Source organism: Neltuma alba, unplaced genomic scaffold (assembly GCF_004799145.2).
Source record: "Neltuma alba isolate B1F8T4 unplaced genomic scaffold, ASM479914v2 tig00010350_pilon, whole genome shotgun sequence".
Lineage (NCBI taxonomy): Eukaryota > Viridiplantae > Streptophyta > Magnoliopsida > Fabales > Fabaceae > Neltuma > Neltuma alba.
Genome location: NW_021635259.1, coordinates 142,548 through 168,971, shown reverse-complemented (window position 1 = coordinate 168,971; position 26,424 = coordinate 142,548). Strand labels below are relative to the sequence as shown.

Genomic DNA, 26,424 nt, shown 5'->3' with positions numbered 1-26,424 from the left:
TGTGCTGATCCTGGCTCCTTTACAGTCCCATGCCAAATAGGAAGATTGAATTTTAGTAGTGCACTTTTGGATTTGGGTGCTGCCATTAATGTAATGCCTCATTCAGTTTATAATTCATTAGGGATCACAAACATCAAAACTACCAGTGTAATACTTCAATTGGCCGATAGGAGTACTAGGAAACCTTATGGATTTTTAGAAGACATCTTAGTCAAGGTCAAGGGTCTTGTAATTCTAGCAGACTTTTATGTCTTAGACATGTCAAATGAATCTTGCCTTGAAGAACCTTTGATATTGGGAAGACCATTTTTAAGGACTGCAAATACTGTAATTAGCGTAAAAGATGGTTTCATTACAATGGAAGTTGGTGATCAGGTTGTCAAATTTAATGTTTATGAGGCCATGAAACATCCATTTGAAGATTATTCTTTATTGGGGTTAAATATGATTGATACTACCATTGATTGTGCCATTGAAGAACATGGAATGACTCTACATAAATATGCTGAAAATGAAGAAGAAGAATGCAATGTTTGCTCATTTGATTCTGCCCTCACCCATTTGAATTCTATCTTCTCTCATGGCTTAGAGAGTGATGTGTGTAGTATTAGATGCTTGACATTTGATAGCTCACTTTCCTTCATTTTTTGGATATAATGCACTTGGGAAGGATGTTTTGTGTAGTTTTGCAGAATTACAAGATTAGTTGACCAATGACTTTACATCTGGAAGTGTGGAAACATTCAAAAGCTGCATAAGTGCACCTGATCGCCTGCTGAAAAATTTTGCAGCAACTGAATCTGAATTCAGATGGGCAATGTTCCAACATAGCTGTACCTCCTGTACATCAACTTCAGAGGATAAAGCAGCATGTACAACAATATAATTCAAGGAATTCAGAAGTAAAGAGTAAAACTCAATGTACAGATTTTGCAACACCAACTCAAGTCAGCTTGATTACCAAAAAGGGGAGGAATTTGAAACAAACTACATTGACTGATTTTTTTCACCAAAATTAAACAACTCCTCACTTAAATCTTGTGCTGTCATTGATGTAGGAATTACCACAAATGAAAATGCAACCCTGAAATTGAATCAGCATGGGAATATCTCTAGGGACAGTGAAGCGAACATCAAATCCAGAATTGAGGGAACCGAAACATTAGGGAAGTCTCTTGGTGCTTTTGAACTTAAACAGCTTATTCCTTCTATTGAACAACCCCCTGATGTTGAATTAAAACCATTACCTCATAATCTGAAATATGTTTTCTTAGAAGCAAATGAAAAGTTACCAATTATAGTGGCTAATTCTTTGGCTGAACTTGAGGAAACAAAGCTGATTTCTGTTCTCAAAAAGTATAAAAGAGCAATTGGATGGACCTTGGCTGACATACCTGGAATAAACCCAACCGTATGTACACATAGGATTTTATTACATGAGAACTCAAGGGCCATAAGGCAGCCACAAAGGAGACTTAATCCCTTAATATCGGATGTAGTAAAAAAGGAAGTAACCAAATTGCTAAGTGCTGGTATTATTTTTCCAATTAGTGATAGTGAATGGGTTTCACCTGTCAAAGTTGTCCCTAAAAAGAGTGGCATCACGGTTGTGAAAAATGAGAAAGATGAATTAATTCCAACTAGGGTCTAGAATTCCTGGAGGGTCTGTATTGATTATCAAAAATTAAATGATTCTACAAGAAAAGATCATTTCCCTCTTCCCTTTATTGACCAAATGTTGGAAAGATTGGCTTGTAAATCTCACTACTGTTTTTTGGATGGATTTAGTGGATACTTTTAGGTTCCTATAGCACCGGAGGACCAAGATAAAACAACTTTCACTTGCTCTTTTGGAACCTTTGCATACCAAAGAATGCCATTTGGATTATGCAATGCTCCTGCAACCTTTCAAAGGTGTATGACTTCTATCTTTAGTGAACTGTTAGAACAAGGTGTTGAGGTATTCATGGATGATTTTACCTTGTATGGAGATTGTTTTGATGACTGTTTGCTAACCTTGGAAAAAGCTTTAGCTAAGTGTGTAGAAAAAAATCTGATTCTTAATTTCAAAAAATGTCATTTCATGGTAGATAAGGGGATAGTATTGGGACACTTGATATCACAGCAAGGAATTGAAGTTGATAAGTCAAAGATAGAAGTGATCTCTTCTCTGCCTTACCCAACTACATTAAAAGAATTGAGATCTTTCTTGGGTCATGCTGGTTTTTATAGGCGGTTCATAAAAAAATTTAGTCAAATTGCTTTACCCCTTTCTCAATTACTACAAAAGGATGCTGATTTTATCTTTGATGAGTGTTGCAGGTCTGCCTTTGACGAGTTAAAGGCCAAACTGGTTTCTCCTCCTATCTTTGCCTCTCCTAATTGGAACTTAGACTTTGAGCTATCTTATGATGCTTCCAATTCTGCTGTAGTGGTGAGAACCCACAAGGGAAAAATCCCACGAACCCACAACCGATCTGAATATACGCACCCCAAGAACGTAAACAAAGGTCTGGTGATCTACTTGAACCCTTGAACACGGAAGAACAAGGACCCGAAGTGTTGAAAGACGCCACAAGATTGATCAAGCCTTGATAAGTCTGTTAGTTCAATGAAGAACCCTAGAGAGAACTCCTCTCAATCAGAAATTGCAAAATGCAAGTTTTCATTCAAAATTCCAAATCTGCTCCCAAAATGAGGGTTACAATATCTTATAGAGGATACATTCAAGATCTGACCTAAAAAGCATTAAATGCAATCTAGAAAATCAAAACATAATAAATTCATAAGGACTTGATTTAGGTAACTTGGAAATTCAAAAGTCAAATCTGCCAACTAATTATGAATTTTCGCACAAATGCATTTAATGAAATATAATCAGCATATCAAGCCCAAAATATGATTAATTAGGCCCAAATGAGTCTTCTCATGTGTTGTACTTGATCCAAGCTCCTTAAATTGAAGTCTCCAAGCCCAAGATATGATCAGTAGCTCCATTTTCAGCCCAAATGACATTAGTGACATCCTCAGCATTTTTATCCAGATTTGATACTCCAATAAATGCCATTTGCTTTGTCAAGGTGTCTTGCACTAGCCCACTCAAAGCTTCCTTAATTCTTTTAGCTCTTGCTCTTGTGATTGGTCCAGTTGGGATTTGTAATGGATCATTGGAAGTTGAGGAGTTAGCTTGCTGTATCGCATCATTCCCCCTCTCCTCAAAAGGATTCGACCTCGAATCATCACCTGCATCAAAAGGAGATAAATCAGCCACATTGAAAGTAGCACTAACATTATACTTACCAAGTAAATCAATTTTGTAAGCATTGTCATTGATTCTTTCAAGCACTTGAAATGGACCATCTCCTCTTGGAGCTAATTTGGACTTTCTTTGAGCTGGAAATCTTTCTTTCCTCATATGCACCCACACCCAATCACCAGGTTCAAAGAGAACACGCCTTCTTCCTTTGTTAGCCTTGGATGCATATTGCTCAATTTTCTTTTCAATTTGTTGTTTCACTGTTTCAGCTTTTTTTGTCCCATCAAGACTGACCCTCTCATCAATAGGCAATGGTAATAAATCCAAGGGAGTTAGTGGATTAAAACCATACACTATTTCAAAAGGAGAATAATCAGTAGATGAGTGCACACTCCTATTGTAAGCAAATTCAATGAATGACAAGCAATTTTCCCAATTCTTCAAGTTCTTTTGAATCACAGTTCTAAGCAATTGAGTTAAAGTTCTATTAACTACCTCAGTTTGTCCATCAGTTTGTGGATGGCAAGCAGTAGAAAACAATAATTTAGTACCCAGCTTACCCCACAAAATCCTCCAAAAATGACTCAAGAATTTTGTATCCCTATCAGAAACAATACTTTTAGGAACACCATGAAGTCTTACAATTTCCTTAAAGAACAAATCAGCAATGTATGTGGCATCATCAGTTTTATGGCAAGCAATGAAATGTGCCATTTTAGAAAATCTATCGACAACCACAAATATGGAATCCATACCCTTTCTTGACCTAGGTAAACCCAAAATAAAATCCATTGATATATCTACCCAAGGTTCACTAGGCACAGGTAATGGGGTGTACAAACCATGTGGCAAGACTCTAGATTTAGCCTTTTTACAAGTTATGCATTTAGCACAGATTCTTTCCACATCACGTTTCATTTTAGGCCAAAAGAAATGTTCATGCAAAGCATCCAAAGTCTTTTTCACACCAAAGTGACCCATTAATCCTCCCCCATGTGCTTCTCTCACAAGTAATTCTCGCAAAGAACATTGAGGCGCACACAATCTGTTTTCTTTAAACAAGTACCCATCAATCCTATAAAACTTTTCAAATGCTTTCTTTTCACAAGCAAGAAACACTTCAGCAAAATCAGCATCAATGGCATACAATTCCTTGATATATTCAAAACCAAGCAACCTAGCATTTAGAGTAGTAAGAAGAGTATACCTTCTTGACAATGCATCAGCCACCACATTTTCTTTACCTTTCTTGTATCTGATGACATACGGAAATGTCTCAATAAATTCCAGCCACCTTGCATGTCTCTTGTTCAGCTTACCTTGACCCTTAATGTGCTTCAAAGATTGATGATCAGTATGAATTACAAATTGTTTAGGCCAAAGGTAGTGTTGCCAATTCTCTAATGCTCTTTTAAGTGCATAGAGCTCCTTGTCATATGTTGGATACTTCAAGGCTGCTCCATTCAACTTTTCACTAAAATAAGTAATTGGCTTTCCTTCCTGCATCAAAACAGCTCCTATTCCAACTCCAGATGCATCACATTCAATCTCAAAAGTTTTGTTAAAGTTAGGCAATACTAATACAGGTGCAGAACACAATTTATCCTTAAGCCTAATGAATGCAACATCTTGTTCTTTATCCCATTTAAAACCAACAGACTTTTTAATAACTTCAGTGAGTGGTGCAGCAAGTGTGCTAAAATCTTTGACAAAGCGCCTATAAAAACTAGCCAAACCATGAAAGCTTCTCACCTCAGTTATGCTTTTAGGTGTTGGCCATTCTTTAATAGCTCTTATCTTTTCTTCATCAACTTCTATTCCTTTAGCACTCACCACAAAGCCAAGAAAAACAATTTTATCCATACAAAAATCACACTTCTTCATATTTGCAAACAATTTTTCCTTTCTCAAAACATCAAGCACACAATGCAAATGATTCAAATGCTCATCAAGATTCTTGCTGTAAATCAGAATGTCATCAAAATAAACCACAACAAATTTCCCAATGAAAGCACGCAAAACATGATTCATTAATCTCATGAAAGTACTAGGTGCATTAGTTAACCCAAATGGCATAACTAACCATTCATACAAACCATGTTTTGTTTTGAAAGCAGTTTTCCATTCATCCCCTTCCCTCATTCTAATTTGATGGTATCCAGATTTCAAATCAATCTTAGAAAAGACAATAGAACCATGCAATTCATCAAGCATATCATCTAATCTAGGAATGGGATGGCGATACTTTATAGTGATGTTATTCACAGCTCTGCAATCAATGCACATCCTCCAAGTTCCATCTTTCTTTGGGACCAAAAGTACCGGAACAGCACAAGGACTCAAGCTTTCTCTAACATATCCCCTTGCCATGAGCTCTTCCACTTGCCTTTGAAGTTCCTTTGTCTCTTCTGGATTGCTTCTATAGGCTGGCCTATTAGGAATTGTTGCTCCTGGAATGAAATCAATTTGATGCTCAATTCCTCTAATGGGTGGTAATCCAGGTGGAATCTCCTCTGGGAACACATCAACATATTCCTGCAATAAAGAACTAACAACACTTGGAAAGGAAGAGTTAATGTCATTAGTATCCAAAAAGGATTCCTTGTAAACAAGGAGAAGCAAATGTTGTTCAGCCAAAAAGGCATTCCTCACTTCACTTTCTTTTGCATAAAAACTCAATTTCTTTTCTCTTTTCTCTCTTCATTTTTTTTCTGAAATTCTTTTTTTGAACTCTCATCTTTTCTCTCCTTTTCACTCCCATTTCTTTTTGATGTCTCTCTCACATTTTTCATATCACTCTCTTTTTTATCTCTCTCTTTTTTCATCTTAAGTTGATCCTCATACACTTGCTTTGGGGTCAATGGTACAAGAGTAATGGGTCTGTTGTTCATTACAAAAGAATATCTATTTGTAAGCCCATCTTTCTTTACCTTTCTATCAAATTCCCAAGGTCTTCCCAAAAGTATATGTCCAGCATGCATAGGAACAACATCACATAATACTTCATCACAATACTTCCCAATTGAAAAAGAAACAAGAACTTGCTTATCAACTTTAATCTCCCCACATTCATTCAGCCATTGCAGCTTGTATGGTCTAGGGTGTCTAACAGTGGGCAAATGTAATTTCTCAACCATTGTAGTGCTTGCAACATTTGTAACACTCCCACCATCAATTATCAAACTACATACCTTGTTATTAATGAGGCAGCGAGTATGGAAAATATTTTCCCTTTGCTCATTCAACTCATCTTCCTTCACTTGACAATTCAAGGCTCTTCTAACCACAAGGCATTCTCCTTCCACAGCATACTCAATCCCATCATCACTAGCATCTTCAAGTAGGGGCATGGAGTCATCACTTTCACTCTCACTTTCAGTCACAACTTCATTATTTTTCAGAATCATAACTCTCTTGTTGGGGCATTGAGAAGCAATATGACCTGTACCCAAACACTTGAAACATTTTATATCCCTATTTCTAGAAGTTTGGGAATCAGATTTACCTTTGCTCTTTGATGAAGCTTCTTCTTTGCCTCTAGTGGTCTCCTTTTGGATAGCTTTTTCTCCTTTCTTCCAATTCTGTTTGAAAGAAGAAGTTGATCCAGAATGAAATTTTGAAGCACCTTTTCGCTTGAGTTGCTTTTCCACCTTAATAGCCATATGCACCATGTCTTCTAGTTCTACATAATGATGCAATTCAACTATATCAGCTATATCTTTGTTCAACCCACTTAGAAATCGGGCCATTGTTGCTTCTCTATCTTCTTGCACATTAGCTCTTATCATGGCCAATTCCATCTCCTTATTGTACTCCTCTACACTCCTAGGACCTTGTGTAAGGGTCTGCAACTTTTGATAAAGCTCTCTAAAATAATGGTTGGGAACAAATCTCTTCTTCATTAGAGCTTTCATTTCGCTCCAAGTTGTTACAGGCCTCTCTCCATTATTCCTCCTATTAATACCCAATTTATCCCACCAAACAATGGCATAATCAGTGAATTCTATTGCTGCCAACTTCACCTTTTTAGCTTCAGAATAATTATGACACTCAAAGATCATTTCTATTTTCTTTTCCCACTCTAAGTAGGCTTCAGGATCATTTCTACCTTGGAATGATGGTATCTTCATTTTGATGCTCCCAAGGTTCCCATCTACTCTATCTCTCTCCCTTGGGTTATTTCTCCCATATCTTCTCCCATACCTATCCCCTCTATGCCTATTCCTTATCAGTTCAACTTCAGATTCAGAATTGACTTCATCCTCACTACCACCAACTTTGTTATTTTCAGATTCAAAGTCATCCATAGAAACCTCCCTTTGCCTTCCATGCCTTCTAGGTTTAGGTTGGGCTCTTTGCAGATTTACAATCCTTTCATCTTGTCTATCCATTCTATCCCTTATCTCTCCATAAACCACATTCATCCGTTGAAAATGTTGCTGCATTGCCCTAAGGGTGTCTTCAATATTCATTGGATTTCCACTACCACCAGATGTCCCATCTGCATTAGACATTGTGACTTCAAGGAAAATTAATTATGTTAGTGAAGTAAAGTTCCTCACAAATTTCCTCACGTGTTTCCCTCAAGAATGACACTCAACACTCGTGTTTCACTCAAACTTGGCTTTTAAATTGAGGTATATCACTCTTGCCTTTTTCCACTCTGAAATCCCTCTTGAGGCTCTTTAAAGAACTAAACAATTTAAACAAAGCAATCACAATATGCAGAATCAGCCAACACTTAGGAACTTTGAGAAATTAAGAGTATTGAATATGGACCTTCAAGAAAAGTCAGAAACTCAATTGACACAAGTATTGCAAAAGCCAAAATAGAATTTGGATATGAAGATGATTTGCTCAAAACACTGCCAGCACTATAATTTCTTTTCGTTTTTTTTTTCTGTCCCTTTCTTTTTGGGTACCTTTTTTTTCCTTTTTTTTTCTTGTCTTTTCCCTTTTCTTTTTTTTTTTTTCACTGAATAATGCAAGGAAAATCACAAAAATACCATAAACAAAACAGAACAAGCAATCTGAACCCAGAAATTCCAGAAAACGCGTCCTTTTCAAATGGGTATAACTTGCCCTACAAAAGTCGGATTTAGATGAAACCAAAACGAGACGAAAGAAGGGATTCCGAACTATGAAAATGACCTATTAAACTTCACAAAACTCAACGGAAAAGTGAATGGACAAGGATGACAATTTCGGTGATGAACAGAAACGCAGAAGACGAACAGACACAAGAAAAGGCACCAAATGAAGAACGAAAATGAAGGTAAACTAACAGAAAAATATGACCTGAGTTTAGATCCAAAGCTCTGATACCAAGATGGTGAGAACCCACAAGGGAAAAATCCCACGAACCCACAACCGATCTGAATATACGCACCCCAAGAACGTAAACAAAGGTCTGGTGATCTACTTGAACCCTTGAACACGGAAGAACAAGGACCCGAAGTGTTGAAAGACGCCACAAGATTGATCAAGCCTTGATAAGTCTGTTAGTTCAATGAAGAACCCTAGAGAGAACTCCTCTCAATCAGAAATTGCAAAATGCAAGTTTTCATTCAAAATTCCAAATCTGCTCCCAAAATGAGGGTTACAATATCTTATAGAGGATACATTCAAGATCTGACCTAAAAAGCATTAAATGCAATCTAGAAAATCAAAACATAATAAATTCATAAGGACTTGATTTAGGTAACTTGGAAATTCAAAAGTCAAATCTGCCAACTAATTATGAATTTTCGCACAAATGCATTTAATGAAATATAATCAGCATATCAAGCCCAAAATATGATTAATTAGGCCCAAATGAGTCTTCTCATGTGTTGTACTTGATCCAAGCTCCTTAAATTGAAGTCTCCAAGCCCAAGATATGATCAGTAGCTCCATTTTCAGCCCAAATGACATTAGTGACATCCTCAGCATTTTTATCCAGATTTGATACTCCAATAAATGCCATTTGCTTTGTCAAGGTGTCTTGCACTAGCCCACTCAAAGCTTCCTTAATTCTTTTAGCTCTTGCTCTTGTGATTGGTCCAGTTGGGATTTGTAATGGATCATTGGAAGTTGAGGAGTTAGCTTGCTGTATCGCATCATGTAGGGGTGATGTTGGGGGCAAAGAATAGAAAAACTGCCAAGAGTTATTGCATATGCATCTAAGACATTAGATAAGGCACAAACAAATTATACCACCACAGAAAAAGAATTATATGCAATAGTCTTCGGTCTGGATAAATTTAGGCAGTACTTGTTGTATTCTAAGGTTGTCATTTTCACAGATCATGCTGCTGCAAGATTCTTGTTTAAAAAGCCTCAATCAAAGCCTAGGTTACTTAGATGGATGTTATTGATACAAGAGTTTGATGTTGAAATAAAAGATAGGGCAGGGGCGAAAAATTTAGTGGCGGATCATTTGAGTAGGTTACCTAATAATTTAGAAGGAGTAGATAAGGCATATTCAATTTGTGATGCATTTGCTGATAATATGCTTTGTGCTGTCACTGTTAAAGAGCCTTGGTTTTCAAATTTAGTCAATTATTTAGTTGCTAATGTGGTGCCTCCATTTATGAATCAATTTCATATCCAAAAACTCAAAAGAGAAGCACAATACTATGTATGGGATGCTCCACATTTGTGGAGGCTATGTAGTGACCAATTGATCCGCAAATGTGTTTCAGATGAGGATATTCATTCTGTTTTAGAATTTTCTCCTTCTTTATCCTGTGGTGGTCATTTTAGTGCAAGAAAAACTTCAAGAAAAATTCTGGATTCTGGTTTTTATTGGCCTTCTTTGTTCAAAGATGCTTATGAATTTTGTAAAAATTGTGACAAATGTCAGAAATTTGGTGGGCTATCTAAAAGACAAGAAATGCCTCAACAACCCAACATTTTGTGAAATTTTTGATGTTTGGGGCATTGATTTTATGGGTCCATTTCCTCCATCACATGGTTTTTCATACATTTTGCTAGCTGTTGATTACTTGTCTCGCTGGATTGAAGCTGTAGCTACTAGAAAAAATGATGCGCAAACAATGGTGAAGTTTCTAAAATCTAATATATTTTGCAGGTTTGGAATCCCTAAAGCTTTGGTTAGTGACCGTGGCACTCACTTTGCAAACAAACTCATGGAAACATTGCTGTCCAAGTATGGAGTCACGCATAAGATGGCAACACCTTATCATCCACAAACAAATGGTGCAGCTGAGGTATCCAATAGGGAAATTCAAGGTATTTTACAGAAAATTGTTAAACCAAATAGGAAAGATTGGAGTCTTAGATTAGATGAAGCTTTGTGGGCTTATAGGACAGCTTATAAAACTCCCATTGGTATGTCTCCATTCAGAATAATCTATGGAAAGGCGTGTCATTTACCTGTTGAAATTGAACTAAAGCTTATTGGGCAGTAAAAACTTGTAATATGAATCTAGAAGTTATAGCTGAAGAGAGAAAACTACAAATTCAGAAACTAGAAGAGTTGCATTTAGAAGCTTATGAGAATTCCCGTTTGTATAAAGAAAGAACTAAAGTTTTACATGACAAGGGGATTTTGAGAAAGGTTTTTCAGGAAGGGGACAAGGTACTTCTCTACAAGGCAAGATTTACTTTCAAACAAGGGAAACTCCATACAAGATGGGATGGACCATTTGTGGTACTCAAAGTTCATAATTTTGGAATGGTAGAAATCTTGGATGAGCAAACTGGACATATTCACAAGGTCAATGGACACTTGCTAAAGCACTATCATGCCAATGACAAGCCACCATAATCAGATTGGTTGTACTCTTTTCTCCCTATCCTTTCTAATTTTGCACGGCCATTAGTATCACTGTTTTTCACATTACAAAATTTAAGTGTGGGGGAATTGAGGATTTCTAAATATAAAAAAAAAAAAGAACAAAAGAGTTTTGGTGCTGTTTTTATTACTTTTCTGTTGCCTGCTGCTGGACACTCAGTCACACATGTGGAAGCACACACCCTCTTCAGTTCAGTTCTGTTTCGCAACAGTGAATGTGCTCTTTCCCTTTTGTGGTACATTGAGGACAACATCTGTTTTAAGTGTGGGGGAGTGAGTGTAGTTGTAATCATTGAAAACCAGTGTTTTGACCCTTGGTTAGCTGTCTAGAAGTCAGGGATTTTATCAACTTTGGTCTGCTCCTTGCTGTAGTGACTTGACTTTGTAGTGAACTGGAAGGCTGCTTACTTGTTTATCATTCTGTCATAGAATTTAGTTGAGCTTTGAATGCATTTCTTTGAATAATGTTAAAACTTGTTCAAGTGTGAAGTCCTTGCTGAATCAGCCTAATTCCAGAAAGTGTGTATCATAAATAACTCTTCTCATGCATTAAGTCCAAATCCTCATGCAATTTGTTTAGGGCAAGTGAATAAGGATGAGTAAACCAGTTGAAAGAATTTTGAGCCTTAATTCATTCCTAAATTTTGTGTGATACCATCTAGTTTGGTAACTTCCTAGAACTTGTCTCAATCCTTAATTCAAGACCACATGAGCTCTTGGAATTGTGAAGATGATAAGGGCATTTCATTCAAAATCCTTTTGACCAAACAGCAACCTACTTAAACCAATCCATTGCTTAACCCCTTGAGCCCTTCACTGTTCTTTTAAATTCCATCATGATTGATGAACATTGCATATGCTAGACAGAAATAATATCGCAGAATTGCTTGATTGGAGAGATGTTCAGTGTTGATATAGCTTTTGTTGATTGGAAACTCATTGATATTACTTTAGTCATCGCTGATTCATTGCTAGAATTCTTCCTCTTTTGCCATTTATGTGCTGATTGCTATAGTAGGAAAAAAAAAAAAAAGAAGAAAAAGAAAAGAAAATAAGGCATGAAGGAAAGAATTGCATACGCAAAAAAAAAAAAAAGAGAAAAGAAAAGAGAGAGAGACAGAAAGAAGTAAAAGAAGCTTAACAAAGTAGTAAGGATGGTGGAATTTATCCATATTCGAACTTGTGTTTGTGTAGTAGCCTGAAATTTTAATAGACAAGGCGCATTTTGACTAGGCAAATGCATAAGCATATGTTCATTGATCATTAGCATTCACTTCCATCCCATAATTTGGCCTTTCCAACATTACAACCTTAACAAGCCCCTTTCATTCACAAAGCCTCGTGGCAAGTAAGTGGTGGAGATGTAGGGCAGTTACAAGCCTATGGTGAAGCCTAAGCTAGATGGTCTTGAGAGAAATGACCTTGATCTTTGAGAGTGAGGGAAATACTCTACCTTGAGAGAAACCTTATCTTTTATTTGCTGTCCTTGGCTAAGTTGCATGATTGTGAATTGATCTTTTAGCATGTGAGTGTTCTTTATTGATGACATTTGAAGGAAGTGGTTGATGAACACAAGTATTTCATTTCTTTGAGCAAGATTTAGCATCATTCATTAATAATGTGTTTGAAATTCAGCTTCAATTTGTCATTCTGTCCCAGGAGTGCCAAAACTTAAGTGTGGGGGAATTTGATAAATCATATTTTTATATGCTTGGGATGTATATTTTAGGCTATTTTAAGAAATGGATTGAGCATTAATTCCATTAATAAATAAATAAATTGTTGATGCACTTGAGTAAAAGAATTAAGCAGTTGTGATATTTTAATAATTCTTCTTATTAATTTTCACTATTGGATATTACTTCTGTCTTAATATTTTAAATTCAGAGGCAGAATTGTAATTTTAGAGTGACAGAAACATTTTTCCCAGAAGAAAGGAAAGGGGAGTTCAAAGGAAATGAAATTCCATCACTAATGGAAACTAATTTCCATCACTAAAGGAGAGGGAATTCCACCGAAGGAGCTGAAATATTCAGTTGTGGGAATTACAGTGAGGAGGCGGGAAAACGAAAATGATTTGAAAACAATCACTCCATGCTAGCTAAGACAAAACGAAAAAACAGAAAGGAATAACAAAAGGAATTTTAGCTGGGCAGACGTGGGATATATTTTTCGGTGATTAAGAAAAGAAGACAAACTTTTCTCTAGAGGCCGCAAGGGGAGACGGAGAGATTCCATTTTTTCTTCTAACTGATCTATATCTTCTTGAGTGGGAAATCATCGAACTTGGGGAACATCCATGGAGAAACAGCAGTTGAACGTTGAAGAAGGAGCAATCATTATCATGCGTAGTTAATTCTGCAAATTCTTCCAAGAGCAAAATCGAATCTAAGCTACTGGATTGAAGAGGGAGTCTGCATTCATCTATCTTTTTCAATTGCTCTGCTAGTTGTAGAGTATTTAGGAGAGAATTCGGTTGTATTCTGTTTTAGACGTATAAATGAATGCTGTGTAATTGAATGCTGTAGAAGACTTGGTAATTCATTCTTGAATTAGAAGTTAATTAGATCCTTATTACAATTCAGTGAAATTGAATATTTTGGTTTGATTAATTGATTCATTCGAATAGAGCTTCTATTTGATTAAGAGTGTTTAGTCCTCTGCGCATTCAGTAACATTTAGCTCTAGATCAAATTAAGGCAATGAAGATGAAGTGCAACTCTTGGGAGAATTGATACTCTGATTGCTTTTCTTAAAATTCAAGGTGCTATCTGCATTTTCTTTCATTATAACTCCAATCCTCTACCTGGAAAATCAACAAAAATCTTTCTATACTGATTTGCATTTTGCTCTGTTTCAATACTGTTACCAGTAAATTTTACTAATTTTTGCTTAGAAATTCAAAGAGTTATTAGACTAAGTGATTCGACATCTAGGTTGCATCATTGTGCTGCATAACCTTCTTTTCTTTCTTGTTTTTGATTGCCTATACGACTACGGACAAATCAATGAAAGAGGCCCTAAATTATCTAATAAGAGAGCCAAAAGAGTTAGAGCCTATTTATTTGGAGGAAACACATTTTAGTGAGCCTAAAAAAAAGTCCTAAAATGGTGATCACATTGCTTAAAAGCCCAACAAGATGATATACAAGGCCCATGCAAAGTTCAGATTGAAGAATTCACTTAAGATACTATGTGACAAGCATGTGCCTTTGACAAAGATCATAAGTGAAGTCCAAGAACATTAAAAAAGGATCAAGAATGTATCATTATAAATTAATTATGATTTAAATTCATTTTTAGGAAGTTTCGTTTTCTTTATCTGCTTTGAATAAGGCCTTTTGATCAAGGATTGCTCTAGAAGATCATCTTCTAATCTAGTTTCCTATTTTCAAGTAGTAGAGTTGTCCTTGAAGTTTAAGTCATTCTCTTTTATCTCTATGTAATAAATAGTGCCTCCCATAGTCAAATAATCATTAATGAGGCATTATCCCTAGCATTTATGTCTTAAGATGCTGATTCTAGAGTATTCCATGGTTGCCTATGTATATAGGCTACGATTTTTGTAATTGAATTTGAGACTTGGATAAATGAGAATTGAGCTTATGTCTCTTTATGTGAGCTTTGCTTGTATCCTTATATTTTTGTGAGAATACTTGATTGTATTAAGGGATTGATCAACCTTGTGGTGTCCTTATGGCTAGGGTTGTAAGAGACAGGTTCTTCTAAGGTCCTACCTAGATCAATTGTCCATTCGTTACTTGATTATAGCCAATATGATACGTCCCCTCATATGAGATGGCTTTGGTATTGATTATTGAGGACACTTAAGAGGGTTAAGTAGCAAAATCAAGAGGATAGAATCATGAATAACAAAGATCAAGCCACACACACACAAAAGATCAAGGGGCATGATTTAAGCAAATTTTTATAAATACCCCTTCCCCTCCTACATGGCCAAGATTTCTGACCAACACAAGAAAAGAGGGGGGAGAAGCTGAAAATATAAAGGGAGAAAGGAGAAGAAGATCTAAAGAAACCATGCAAGATCAAGCTCCAAAACAAGCTGAAAATATGTTTAAGGTTTTTGGTGTAATTTCCATTACTTTTTTTTTGTTGAGCTTAGTTATGGGTTTTGTTTGATTTTGGGAGCTTGAAATCCTAAAGGGACATGCTGTACATAAGTTATAAGTTATATAAGTTTATAAGTTAAGGAAAAGATGAAATTGATGTTAAAATAGTGTTTAAAGACTTGAAAGGAACAAAGAATCAAGTGGTTTTGTGATGAGTTTGTAAGAAAACCAACTTCTCCCAAACCTTTGGACAATTGCAGCCAGACGTAGGGCCTGAGTTAAGGCTGGAATTTCATAATTTTAATGCTTACATTATGTTTAAAATAAAAAATTATGTAGGGTAGAGGTAAGAAAGCATGTTTGGAAGCACTTGAATTGAAAATGAAATTTTGAACCCTAAAACCATAGAGTAGTCAGCCATAAGTGGTTCTAAGGGAAGAAGTTGGATTTTGATAATTTTAACCTTGACAATGAACTATACATGCAAAATTATGAGAGAATAGCTTATGAGATTAGTTTTAGAAAGGTTGAAATCATGTTCAAAAGTTAGAAGCTAATATGATTCAAAGAGAACAAAGTGTTAATATTGTTAGTTACCATGGCTTTAATGAATAAATAAAAATGATATGTTGATACATCTACGGCCAAAAGACATCAAGGAAGAGTAATAGCAAATGTTAAACAAGCAACCTTAATGGTTGGAAGCAAAGGGAGCAAAGAGAGCTAAAGAAAAGCTTAAACATACAAGGTAGTAAACTTACCTTTATTGTGTGCTTGATATGTATGCTTATGAGTTGATATTGCTTGATGATGATTTAAATTATCAAAGATTGAATGTTGCTATATTTCTTTTATGTTACATAGCCATGTGTGAATGAAACATTAAGCATTAGAGTATGTCATTTTATAAGCATAAAAGCATGAAAGCATGTAACCAAATATGTCATCCAGCAAGCATTAGTTGCATACATATGGGTAACTATTTGCTACTAAGATTCTCACAAATCTCATGTTACACCTTACTTCTATAATACCTTAGTATCCATTTAATATCATTTCAGACTACTTTGAATGGCCTTACAAGAAAATGTAATTAGAACGTTGGTTTATGGATTTATTGTTCATTTGGTAATTCCAGAATTTCTATCAAACTTTAAAAATTCATAACTAATTCTATAAAAAGTAAAATGGAGTAGTTCTAAGTCCTACTAAAAGCTATTTAAATCCTCTTTAAAGGAAAAATAATCTTAAGAACCAATTCGGTGTGTAACAGTGCCATATTTGTACATAAGTTACTATTGTTCCATTACTTGTCTAGATAGGTTGAGGCTATTGCTACTAGAAAAAATGATGCCCAAACTGTTATAAAGTTTCTCAAATCTTTTCATTTTCTACAGGTATGGAGTGCCTAGAGCTTTGGTGAGTGATCAAGGAACTCATTTTTGCAACAAGCTCATGATAATTTATTGTCCAAATATGGCATTACACACTAGGTCTTTACTACCTATCATCCACAAACAAATGGACAAGTTAAAGTGTCAAATAGGCAAATTAAAGGTATACTGGAAAGAATTGTTAAACCTGGTAAGAAGAACTGGAGTTTAAGATTGGATGAAGCGTTATGGGCTTATAAGACAGCCCATAAGACACCAATTGGGTTGTCTCCTTTTAAGTTGGTCTATGGAAAAGCCTGTCATATTCCAGTGGAGATTGAGCATCAAGCTTATTGGGCTATTAAGAGCTATAATATGGATTTGGACAATGCTGTCATAGAGCAACAACTTCAGTTATAGGAGTTAGAAGAATTAGGGCTGGAAGCATATGAAAACTCGAGGTTATACAAGGAAAAGATGAAGCAAATCCATGATAAGGGAATACTATGAAAGGAGTTCAAGGTATGACAAAAGTCCTATAATATAAAGCCAGGCTTACATTAAAACAAGGCAAGTTGAAAACCAGGTGGGATGGACCCTTTATAGTAATGAAAAGCACATGATTTTGGAATGATGGAAATACTAGATGAGCAGACTAGACAAATTCAGAAAGTTCATGGACATTTGTTAAAGCACTATCATGCCAATGCTAAACCACCTTAATTTAACTGGTTGTATCTTTCCCTTACTCTTTTTAATTCTACATTAATATCATTATGCTTTCACATATTGCTGAATTTAGGTATGGGGGAATAGAGACCTTTTCTAGTAGAGAAATCATAGCATATAACCAGTTTCTCTTCTCTTCTATTTTTCTTTTCTTTCTTTGGCTACCTGGACACTAAATCACGCATTTGGATCACAATCTATTCTTGGCCTATGTTGCTTTGTAATTTTCAGTATCATTTGTCTTGCTTCCTTGATTGATCATTAGTTTTGTAAAACATTGAGGATAATGTTGTGATCAATTTTGTCTTATCTCTCTAATTTTCTGGTATAAAGTCATTTTTCCTTTGTTTTCTACCATGGAATTTAATTGAGCTCTGAATACATTTCCTTGAAGAAGTGTTAAAGTTTGTTCAGGTGTGAAGTTCTTGTCTAACCAATCTATCTCTGAAAAATGTGCATCATGAATAGATTCTCTCATGCATTAAGTTCAATCTTCATGCAATTTATCCTTGGTAAGTGAATGAAGATGAGTAAACCATTGGAAGGAAACTTTAAGCCTTTCTCCATTCCTAAATTGCGTGTGATGCCATCTAGTTAACTTCCTAGAACTTGTCTTAATCCTTAATTCAAGACCACACAAGCTCTTGGAATGGTGAAGATGACAAGTGTCATATCCTGGGTGTAGAAGTACCAGAATTAGCCCAAATTGGATAGACTACTAGATCCCTTATGGTAGGAGTCCTAGAGGTTCCCTGGAAGAATAAAGGGATTCCCAGGGACTTAATCGTAAAAAGAAAGTTTTTTGGGACTAAGAAAAGAGGAAGTTAGAGACTCAGATGAAGTCTCGGGCTCTAGGAATGAGAAATAGAGATGAATATAGGCCAAAGGTTATGTTGGAGGCCTCAATGAGGTGAATTTTGAGGTTAAACCAAAATAGGGGCAAAATCATAATTTTATAAAGTTTTGGGCTGGTAAGGGCAAAAATTGGAATTATGCCCGAAAATCCTAGAAAAATCTCGAAAAATGGCAAATGGTAGGTTAAGGCCTGAATACTTCAGAAAAATTCCAGAAAAATAGGAATAAGGTTCAGAGGCCTGTATGAGACTAAAAATGACGAAAATGCCCTTGGAAGGAATTTGTGAAATTCCCAAGGTTTTGACTGATTTTGAATATGATTGAAAATGAATTATTTAAAGTACAATGAGGCCTCATATAATTGGAAGAAACTGAGAAAAAGTACTTGAGGAATTATCACATGTTTTAAAAATAATTCCGTCCCCAAAAAGCGAAGATGTTGGCTTTAATGGAATTTAAAGCCTATTTATACACTATCCGGGGAAAGTCAAAGTCAAATGTCTAGAGGTTGACTTTTGACTTAAGAAAAATTAGAGGAATTCCATGTGATGAATAGATAGTATTGGTACCCGAAGATAGATTCTCGAAGTTGTGGACCGGTAGAAAGAATTCAGTCAAGATCACTCTGAAATAAATATTATTAATTATTTTAATGGAAGAACAAGGGAAGAGCATCACTCTCTCTTTGGGCATGTTATATAATGCCATGTGGATTTATTTGAGGTGAGAAAATGGTGCCATAATATGTCCAAGTGGTCCCAAGAAGCTCAGGACTTGAAAAAGTACCCTATACGGTGTAGAATGGCAAGATAGGTGGGGGAATGCCTAAGGGTGATATATATTAATTTCCTCCCTATTTTAATGCCTTAATGATGAAGGAAAATGAAAGAGACAAGTATACAGTTAGATGGGAAAAGAAGGTATTACGTGTATGATAAGATACAAGACACGTGTACGTCGGATGCAAGACATGTGTACGATTGGATTAAAAGCACGTGGATTGATGATGTAAACATGATGAGGTAATCATGATGTCATAAGACATCTGTTACCATAAGATTAAAAGAAAAAATAGACGGTCCAGATCAAGCCATATATTTTTAAGATCAACGGTTCAGATTTAGTCTTGGTTTCTATAAATACCCCTCCCCACCCCTCATTTCGTCCAACCTCATGAAAACCTTGGGAAAGCTCTGGCAAAATGGTTTCTAGAGAGAGAAAGAAGAGGGAAAAAAAGGCCAAGTGGTCTCATGCAAGATCAAGCTCTAAAACAAGGTATGTTCATGGTTTTTGATGTAGTTTTCACTATCTTTGTTATTATTGAGCTTGGTTATAGATTTTAATGATTTTTGGGAGCTTGAAATCTTAGAGGGTTATGCTGCACGAAATTCTTAGGAGTAGGGAAAGATGAAATTAATATTAGAATAATGTTCAACGGCTTGAAAGGAACACGAATCAAGTGGTTTTATGCTGAAATTGATTGAATTTCATGATTGTGTAACTAGAGGAAATGTTTCAGCCAAATCTGGTTCTTATGCCTAGGATGTGATTTTAATGATTTTGATGTTTCCAGTATGTTTAAAACAAAAAATTGTGTAGGGATAAGATGAAAGAATGAAGTTGGAAGCATTAGAATCAAAACTGGAAATTAAGTGACAAATTTCAGTTTTGGACTAGAACCAGGGGAAGGAGTTGGATTTTTTATGAATTTAAGTTCATATTTGGATTCCTTGGGCAAAATTGTGTAGGATTGGCCTAAGGGAACAATTTTTATAAAGCTAGAGCACTACATTATAAGTTAAGAAAAAAAGGATTAAGTTTGAGGACATAAGTATTCCATATTGTGTAATTCTCGGTCATAATGAGTAATGTGACCCTTGTGGCTGTGATTAGGACCTTGAGGCATCCAAGAGAAGGTTTGGATGTGGTTGAGCAAGCAACCTTAATGGTTGGAAGCAAAAGGGAGTAAGAAGAAAGCTTAAAGATATAAGGTAGCAAACTTTATCCTACTCATATGTGCTTGGTATTTGCTTGCATGTATGATATGTTCTGTGTTTATATGGTTTTATGAACTCATGCATTATGATTGTGAATATGTTTGAAATGTGTCATAGGTCTATGTGTTTTATGGTTAATTCGTGATGATTTCCAAACATGTCACTATGTTATAGAAATGTTAAGTTGCAAGTATGTTATGAATGCCAAGCTTGCCATGTATATTTGGGTAGTTATTGTTTGCTACTGAGATTCTCCCGAATCTCACCCTCCCTTAACCATAGTAGGTCAAATGATAAAGAGAAGGCAGGCATGAAGAAGGGCAGGAAGATGGAGGTAAAGAAAGTGAAGAATTTACATGCTTTTCAATGTAATGATTGACGTTGCTAGTAATGTAATTAATTGTGTATATGTCAAGCATGAAATGTGAGGTAATGTTTGATGTATAATGTAATGGCATGCAACTCAAAGTATATAAATGAATGAAAATTCATAAGGCTAGTTGTTATATGTTCGAATGAAGGGAGAATTAAGGTAAGAATTGTTTAATGGATAAAACATAGGTCCTAAAGCAGTCAGTTTTCATCTCCAGTTTGACCTATCAAATGAATGAGTTAAGGCATAAAATTTGGCATGGTTAAAGTACACATCTTGAGCTTTAAAACAAGTGGTAGATCACTTAAAACAGATATGTGGTCTAAGAGTTATGATTGCTCAAGGTTGGACTAAAAATCTGGAATTTAATCAGTAAACAATAACTCGAGAATCAATTCTAAATTTTCAATCTACGGGCTTGTTTCATGAATTGCTTGAACCATAACGTTTCCAAAGGCATACTCTGAGGGGTTAAAGGTAGGATGTTTTAATAAGAGCATTCCATTCAAAACCCTTTTGACCCAAACAGCGACCTATACACATTAAATCCATCTATGATTGATGTCCACTGCATGTGATGATATTAGTATAAATGAGGATTTGCCAATTGTATTTGATGCGAGAGATATGCTAAATAATATTGGGTTATAACTGCTCAGATAGTTTTCTAGCTGAGAAATTGATGTTTATAGTAGAGCTTCACGTTAAAACCTTTGACAGGCTTATTCACCTTCACCATTGGGACTGCTATGTCATAAAAATTTCTGCAATACCAAAAAAAAGAGAAAAAGAAAAAAAAGAAAGAAAATGAGCACCTAAGTGGCGTGATATATAGTACGGATACGGATCGGCTAGAAACAAGTTAGGAAACTAGACGAACGATCGAAGGTAGGACCTTAAGAGAACCTGTCTCTTACAACCCTAGCCATGGAGACACCATAAGGATGATCAGTCCTTGATACAGTCGAGTATTCTCACGAGAATACGAGACAGCAAGCAAAGCTCACTCAAGAAATAAAATTCTCTAAAATTCATTCATTCAAATCTGATCCCCAATTACAAAAAACGTAGCCTTATATAGGCAGCAAAAGAACAATCTAGAATCAAAAACCCTAGGTCATAAATGCCATAAATGTGCCTTAATGATGATTGACTATCTTGGTTGGCACCTATTAAGGCTCAAGGAAATAGGAAATTACCTTTTTTTGAAGAAAAAGGCTGCTACCTAAAAATGGGAAACTAACCTAAAATATTCTTATGCAATCTTTGACCAAAAGGCCTTATTTAATGCAAATAAAAATGGAAACTTAAAAAAACGAAATTAAACCATAACTAATACATAAAGACGCCTTCTTGATGCTTCTTGGACCTTCCAAATAGATCTTCATAATTGCTATTCACGTCCATAAGCATGTATGGGCCTTTAAGACACCCATTTGGGCTTGAATATGGTTGAGTCACGTTCTGGAACTCCCATGGTCCATAACACAATGCATTTGAGCCCCAATTTAAAAGATTATAACTCTAATGGACTCCTCCAGGCACATATAATTATGTTGAGCCTTTAATAACATAAGAATTGGCTTCAAATGCTCCTTTTGGGATCTTAGAACACATGTTCTTGTCTTTCTCAAGGTCCAAGTATTTATACTCCAACGACTCATATGCCATGGTGGCTTTCGGGGTGGCCTTCCATATGTCACATTAAGCTCCGCACGTCTCCATGTCATCATCCAAGGAATGATCCATATCCTCCTCCATGTAAGCATTCTTGAGTCATAAATTTCCTGAATACTCTGGAGGGCTTGTTGGGCCTCTAATTGGATGAGTACTACTTCAGCTTCATGACCTCCATATTGTATGCTATCATGGCGAAGGGGATGAAGGAACCCATGTATTCATGAATATTATTATATTAATGTATTGTTGTACCCCTTTATCTAAATATCTTCATGAGGTTGTTTGAGTCGTAACACCAAGAATGATGCATCCATCTAATAGAATTCATGTGCAGTGTTCTATTAATCATTGGCATTCATTTCCATTTCCATTATTTGGCCCGTCCAACATTACAACCTTTGCAAAGACCCTTTATTCACAAGACCTTGAAACATACAAGTGGCAGAGATGTAGGATGGTTACAAGTCTATGGTGAAGCCTAAAACTAGATGGTTTTGAGAGAAATAATCTTGATTAATGAGAGTAAGAGAAACACTTGATGATTTGAGGGGACGTACGGACCGGCTAGAATCAAGTAACGGACAGACAGTTGATCTAGGTAGGACCTTAAGAGAACTTGTCTCTTGCAACCCTAGCCATGAAGACACCACAAGGTTGATCAATCCCTTGATACTGTTGAGTATTCTCATGAAAATACAAGGATGCAAGCAAAGCTCACACTGAGAGAGATAAACTCAATTCTCATTCATCTAAATCTAAATTCAATTACAAAAAACGTAGCCTATATATAGGCAACAATAGAACACTCTAGAATCAGCATCCTAAGACATAAATACTAGGGATGATGCCTCATTAATAATTATTTGACTATGGGAGGCACCATTTATTACATAGAAATAAAAGGAAATAACTTAAACTTCAAGAACAAGTCTGCTATTTAAAAATAGGAAAGTAGATCAAAACATGATCTTCTAGAACACTCCTTGACCAAAAAAAAACGAATTTAAATCATAATCAATTCATAATGAGGCCTTCTTGATCCTTCTTGAAGATTCTTGGACGTCACTTATGACCCTTGTCCAAGGCACATGCTTGTCACATGGTATTTTAAGTGAATTCTTCAATCTGAACCCCACATGGGCCTTGTACATCATTTTGTTGGGCTTCTAGCAATGTGATCACCATTTTTAGACTCCTTTTAGGCTCATTAAAATGTGCTTCTTCGAAATAAATGGGCTCCAGCTCTTTTAGCTCTCTTATTAGACAATTTAGGGCCTCCTTCATAGCTTTGGTCCTTGCTCTTATCATTGGGCCTCCAATGCCTTGTAGTGGATCTTTTGGAATGTTGGACTTCTTTGTTTGGGCTCCTTGCCTGTGCTCTTGATCACACCATGCTCCTCTATCACTTGACCTTGTGAGAAGTCTCATCTTATGTGTGCTTTCCTTAGTTGAATTGAATGATTATAGCATCTTTTAGCATGGGACTACTTTGAATTAATGGCATTTGAAGTAATGATTGATGAACACAAGTACTCCATCTTGAGCATGATTTAGCATTCTTCATTGATGATGTGTTTGAGATTCAATTTTATTCCATTATTCTATCCCAAGAGTGCCAAAAGCTCAAGTGTGGGGGAATTGATAAACCATTATTTTAATATGTTAACAAGTGCATTTTCTAGATATTTTAGTGAATTAATTAGGAATTAATTGCATTATTGATGAATTAATATTCTATGCACAAAAATAGGAGAAATGGGTTAAGATGTAGTTTTTAATGGTCATTTGATTAATTTTCTAGACTAGGTGATATTTCGTGATCATTGGTTTAGGGACAAAACACTTGCTGGAAATACAATTCCAGTCAGAAAGGAAATGCATTCCAAAGGAAAGTTTTTCCATCAATAAGAGAATTCGAATTCCATCACTAGTGAAAATGGATTCCTTTGGTTCCAAAACTGAAAAATTGAATGGAGAAAGCAAGAAACAGAAATTAAGCGATATTTCCAACAGACTCTCAATGAAAATGAGGAGGACGGATTTGGGACAAGAAGGGAAAGATGAAAAACAAGAGAGGGACATGAGTGAATAAAAGGAGATGGAAATCATGAAGTTGGGGGACCGATTAATTAGATTCTATTCCAGTCTCTCTCACATGCATAGTCCCATCTCTCTCTCTCTCTCTCTCTCATTCATCTCCTATTCTCTCAACCTCTATGATTCAGTGTGAAGCTCGGTCATGGAAGACTTGAATTCCAGTAGAGACGACACCTTAATCATGCTCGGCTAAGCACTATGTTCTTCCTAGAAACAAATATCACCTGAACCTTGGAGCTAATATGAAAGAAGTCCAGTTTGTCAATCTGTATTTTCTAATCCTTTATTTTCTTTTCTGTCATAAGATGTCTGAAGCAAAGACTGTGATGGAATACATTACATTTTGTCCGTTCAGATTTGATGAAGCACATTGAGTTCTTGAAGTATTTGGTATTCATCTTTGATTCTATGTAGACTTTGTGAAGTGAATTTCTATCGATTGATTAGGATTTGTATTGCAAGGTTGAATTTAATTTTGGCATTCAGTGTGATAACATACCGAGAAATGCTCAATATGGAGGTCCTGAAGCTCAAGAAATGCTCATCTAGTTAGAGGCCTAACTAGCCATCCAAAGTGTTCAAAGAATTTATAGCTTCAGAATGCTTATGTGGAGGAGGACATGGATAATTGCTTGGATGATGACATGAACATATGCAGAGCTTAATGTGACATATAGAAGGCCACCCTAAAAGCCACCATGGCATATGAGTCATTGGAGTATGAACACTTGGACCTTGAGGAAGACAAAAGCACGTTCTAAGAGCCCAAAAGGAGCATTTGAAGTCAATTCCTATGTTATTAAAGGCCCAGCACAATTATATATGCCTAAAGGAGTCCATTGGAGATATAATCTTTTAAATTGGGGCCCAAATGCATTGTGTTATGACCATAGGAGTTCTAGAACGTGATTCAATCATATTCAAGCCCAAATGGATGTCTAAAAGGCCCATACATGCTTACGGATGTGAATGGCATTTATGAAGATCCATATGGAAGGTCCAAGAAGATTCAAGAAGCATCAAGAGTGATCTTACATGACATTAATTAGGATTTTGTTTGTTTCAATTAGTTTCCTATTTTGTATTGATTGCTTCCTGAAGGCAAAGACTTACCTATTGTGTATTTCATTAATTAGTAGAGAGTGAAATAAGATCCTTGTCATCAATGATGGGATCCTCTTAGGTCGTGAGTGATCTAGATTATTTTATCTTGACTAGCAAGTTCGGGTATTCTAGATGGCCTTTTGATTTTCTTATTTTTTGTTTTATTTTCGCATCTATTTTTTATGCATTTTATTTAGTTAGTGTTTTAGGCTCTAATAGCTTATATTGGGTTTTTAGGGCTTAGGTTATCAATTAGGGTTTTGATTTTAGGGTTTCCAAGGATCTTAGTTTATAAATAAATCAGTATGTACTCTTTCAAAAAAAGAGAGATGATTTTGAATAATATGAGAATTTTATTTCTCTTTGAGTGAGCCTTGCTTGCATCCTCTTATTCTCGTGAAAATAATCAATAGTATCAAGGGATTGATCAACCTTGTGATCTCTTTATGGCTAAGGTTGTAAGAGATATGTTTTTTTAAGGTCCTATCTCGATCGTCCGTTTGATTCCTTATGTTTAGGGTTACAAGAAGCAAGTTCTCTTGAGGTCTCATTCCATCATATACTTGATTCTAACCGGTCCTTACGTCCCCCCATATCACAATGTTATTGATTGTTGTGGATGATTTTATACTTTAAGTATTCAATTCTCTCCCTTTGTTCCTATATTCACAAATCGTGATTTGTGATAGATGATGCAGAGATGAATTTATTTATCTACGATTTGGTGATGATGGTGAGGTGAAACTTCTAGTAGGAATTAATCAATTGATTTCTATTTCTAGCAATCATTTGTCTCTCTTTGTTCCAATTAATCAGTTAACTAGTACAAGGAGATTACCCTTAACTTTTTCACAAATACCATTATTGTTGATTAGACCAAGAGCTATAAGTCCTGAACAGTGTACATTCAAGCAAGCTAAATGTGAAATGAGAAGGTAAAAGAAGGAAAAATCCTTAAGGTAAAGAGAAAGATGGCTGAATGTTCCAACACACCTGTTAAGGGTAATAAAATGCTGTAAAAACATGCTACGAGCCTATGTATTAAGTTTTTACAGGAAACTGGAGTGAGCACTTACTGTTGGCTATTGC

At 35.8% G+C, this 26,424-nt stretch overlaps 2 protein-coding genes across 2 annotated transcripts; one reads left to right on the top strand and one right to left on the bottom strand.

Annotated features, from left to right (window-relative positions):
- Positions 1–3,310: 3,310 nt before the first annotated feature.
- On the bottom strand, positions 3,311–7,290 carry LOC114755931 (uncharacterized; the record flags this gene model as incomplete). Its single annotated transcript, XM_028944828.1, has 5 exons — positions 3,311–3,428; positions 3,561–4,331; positions 4,464–5,095; positions 5,543–5,791; positions 6,187–7,290. Coding segments are annotated over 5 exons (2,874 nt in total), but the record flags the coding sequence as incomplete, so codon positions are not given.
- Positions 7,291–10,293: 3,003 nt separating this feature from the next.
- Positions 10,294–11,027, top strand: LOC114755937 (uncharacterized). Its single transcript, XM_028944833.1, has 2 exons — positions 10,294–10,588; positions 10,666–11,027. Exons 1-2 carry the CDS (start codon positions 10,294–10,296, stop codon positions 11,025–11,027), a joined length of 657 nt encoding a protein of 218 aa, XP_028800666.1.
- Positions 11,028–26,424: the final 15,397 nt, after the last annotated feature.